This window comes from Salmo salar, unplaced genomic scaffold (genome assembly GCF_905237065.1).
Source record: "Salmo salar unplaced genomic scaffold, Ssal_v3.1, whole genome shotgun sequence".
NCBI classification, from domain to species: domain Eukaryota; kingdom Metazoa; phylum Chordata; class Actinopteri; order Salmoniformes; family Salmonidae; genus Salmo; species Salmo salar.
The window spans coordinates 1-3,536 of NW_025548950.1; the positions used below are offsets into that span (position 1 = coordinate 1).

The window sequence follows — 3,536 nt, forward strand, 5'->3', positions numbered from 1 at the left end:
TTTGTATGGTCAAATATAATTTTTCATTTTTCCTTTGTAAAGAAAAGGACAACGTTCCAACAAATCATGTTGTCACTGCTCGTCAAAATTGCATCACCAGTTGGTGGAAGTTGGTTACGTCATTGTTGAAATGAAAAGATGAGAGACTCAGACGTCTCCCTTTCACTTTTAATTTGAAGCGCAACACTAAGGACTTGCAAGAACCCCACGAAACAATATTTCGGACTAACTTGGGAACGTAACCAACTAAATTGACCTATTATATGGGTAAATGTCATAGTTTGGGGTTTTATTTCGACTTCGACGATTTTGTTACCAGACTTTTTTTGAATTTGTTTTTTGCGGTTCACGCGAAGTTAACGTCAGTTAAAAGCCTAGCTCGCGTATAGCTTATTCTCGCGAATAGCCTATATCTAAATAAAATAACCTATATTGTTGTGGTTAAACTATCATTCAAAGCTGGCATTTGTTCGTCCAGAAGTCGGACAAAACATGGAATTCCTTTGCCTACATGTGCTGGAGTCTGAAAAGTTAAAGCCCCCGCCTCCGGTAGGTTAATCGGGGATATTCTCCATACAGTTTTCGCTTTCCCATCTCCAAATAAAACTACTTAAGAGCCAAAATGTTCAAACTCAACTGGGAATATAAGAGCAAAGCAAACTACTATTTACAATGTATACAATGCAGAGTTGGACGTGTTTTTTCAATTTATTTGCAGTATGCAGAGCGTGTGTCATTGCTGTGACTGGATCCAACACCACTACGGTCACTTGAGCTCAGAATACCTTTCCCTGCTGGACCAGATGGTGAGTTATCAGCACACTGTAAGAGGAGACTGAATGCATGTATTAAGGACAGCAAAACAACCAACCTATCAAAATAGTATTGTGTTTCATGTTCAGCCTTTATGTTAGAAGACTGTAATCTATATTAGAGTAGCCATAGTAAAAGGGTGCTAGGCTATAATGACAGAGCGACCACGAGAGGCTATATACATTAGGCCTATACTGTCCTTGCAGTATAAGCTATACTTTTAGACGCGTGACTTAATAAAATACTATATTGGTTGTATTCCAGGGAGGAGACATCACAGAGCAGGATGCCCCTGTCTTTTTCCCAACATCACTTTACAGACACATTGATGACGCCGGGGTAAAAACTAGAATTTTGACTTTTCATGTTCTGATATTAGTATAGCGGTCTTGAGCCAATGTTATATTGATGCCATAATTGAAGCCTATACTGTTTCTAATCTTCTTTTTACATGTTCATGTGTAGTTTGAGGACCAAGTCAGATTCCGGAACGAGACCATCTATCAAATCACAAAACTGTTTGATGGGAATATGAAGGCTGTCACCTGGGACAAGAAAAACTTGGACGATTTCCTCAACATTCTAGAACGACAATTGGAGAACCTTAAATCCTGTGTAAGTAACGGGTCTATTTATAGTATAATCCCTGTTTAGGTCAGGGCTCTCCAACCGTGTTCATGGAGAGCTTCCCTCGTGTAGGTTAACGCTCCAACCCCAGTTGTAACTAACCTGATTCAGTTTATCAACCAGCTAATTAATCGGCTGTGATAGATTAGGATTGTAGTGAAAACCTAAAGGACCGTATCTCTCCAGGAACATGGTTGGAAAGCCCTGCTTTAGGTGTAGACTACTAACTGTACAAGTGAGAAAATCTATGTGGGCTATTATGTTCAGTGGGAGGCTAATGTTTTAATTTTGTCCAACAGGTATCACCTGCCAAGAAACCTGAGAGGAGACTGAAACGCTACTCCAAGGAGTTGAATAGGAAGGTTCTGAGAAAAATGGTGAGTTTGGTTTCGGATGGCAACGTGTTCAATACATCTAATCAAATGAATATAAACTAGGCTAAGCAGGAGCAGGTTTGAAACACTGTTTTGGGTTCTAGGGCCATATGTATTAAGCATCTCAGAGAAGTGCAGATCTAGTATCAGGTCTCCTCTGTCCTTATTTATAGTGATCTGAAATGCAAACTGATCCTAAATCAGCACTCCTACTCTGAGAAGCTTCATACATTATTACATACGGCCCAGCCCTTTGTTGTTCTAGACAATATGATCATTATATGACCAGAAAGTCAACACCACTAATATGTACATTTTCCTTTGTTTTTCAGAACTACAGTGCACAGGCGTGGGAGCTCATCAGGAAAGAGACGAGACGTCATCTGCAAAGATTGGATATTTTTAAGGCAAAGATTCACTGATCATCCGGACTCATCTCAGAAGCTACGCCCTTAACAGTTTATAAAGAATACACACAATCACGTGGGACCCTGTTAGTCTATTTATTATATTTGAATGCATAATTCATAATTTTTTATTATTATAAATTTATATTTATATTTTGTATGTCCCTTTTGTACCTATGTTGAACTGAACTGTATTTCCTGTCTGCTTGAATAACCTGTGAAAAAAATACATATTGAAAATGTGTGTAGTTGAATTTTACTGTGTCTCTTTCTGCTTTTTCAGTGTGTCACACTTATTCTCAGTGGTGGAAAAAGTACCCGACTATCATACTTGAGTAAAAGTAAAGATACCTTTATAGAAAATGACTCAAGTAAAAGTAAAATTCACCCAGTAAATTCTCCTTGATTAAAAGTATTTGGTTTAAAATATACTTAAGTATCAAAAGTAAATGTTATTGCTAAAATATACTTAATTGTCAAAAGTAAAAGTATAAAGCATTTCCAATTCGTTATATTTAGCAATCTAGACGTCACCATTTTCTTGTTTTCCTTAATTTACGGATAGCCAGGGGCACACTCCAACATTCAGATGTAATTAACAAACGAAACATGTGTGTTTAGTGAGTCCGCTAGACCAGAGGCACTAGGGATGACCAGGGATGTACTGTTGATAAGTGCATGAATTGGACAATTTTCCTGTCCTGCTAAGCATTTAAAATTTAACGATTACTTTTGGGTGTCAAGGAAAATGTATGGAGTAAAAATAATAATATTTTCTTAAGGAATGTAATGAATTCAAAGTAAATTCAATAGTAAATTAAAGTACAGATAACCCCAAAAACTTCTTAATTAGTACTTTGATGTATTTTTACTTAAGTACTTTACACCACTGCTTATTCTACATGTTTGACCTGTTTAATACATAGAAATGCACCTGTTGTAGACAGACAGGGTGTCTGAGGATTGCTCTCACCAGGTCGGCTCAGCAGAACACCCAGACTGTGGTTGCCAGGATTTGTCCTCCTCTGCAGCTGGTCTCTGAGAGCAAACGCTTTGCTGAGAAAGGAGACAGTTGGCTATCTTTGTGTAACCCGTAGAGACAGTATAAATATGCTGAGGGGGGAAATACCTCGTCAGAGCTTCTGACTAACTTCCACATGAAGCGCTGTTTGTCTGTAATCTCTCCGCTGGCGTGAATAGACATAAATTGATTTAATCTTGACTTTGGGGTCCTTAGTGGTAATTTCCCCGATTTGTGAAGACAATGTATTTTGTATAATTTGTCCAAATTTCGTTCTTGTCTAAAACCAATGAG

General features: G+C 37.9%; 1 protein-coding gene across 2 annotated transcripts; it reads left to right on the forward strand.

Annotated features, from left to right (window-relative positions):
• Positions 1 to 157: 157 nt before the first annotated feature.
• On the forward strand, positions 158 to 2,475 carry LOC106600783 (interferon a3). Of its 2 annotated transcripts, XM_045712903.1 has the most exons (6): positions 158 to 549; positions 719 to 806; positions 1,078 to 1,152; positions 1,279 to 1,428; positions 1,740 to 1,817; positions 2,147 to 2,475. In XM_045712903.1, the coding sequence occupies exons 2-6, from the start codon at positions 720 to 722 to the stop codon at positions 2,234 to 2,236; spliced, it is 480 nt and encodes a 159-aa protein (XP_045568859.1). In that variant the 5' UTR covers positions 158 to 549; position 719; the 3' UTR covers positions 2,237 to 2,475. The 2 variants fall into 2 exon arrangements, with proteins under 2 accessions (XP_045568859.1, XP_045568860.1); XM_045712904.1 differs by lacking the exon at positions 1,078 to 1,152.
• Positions 2,476 to 3,536: the final 1,061 nt, after the last annotated feature.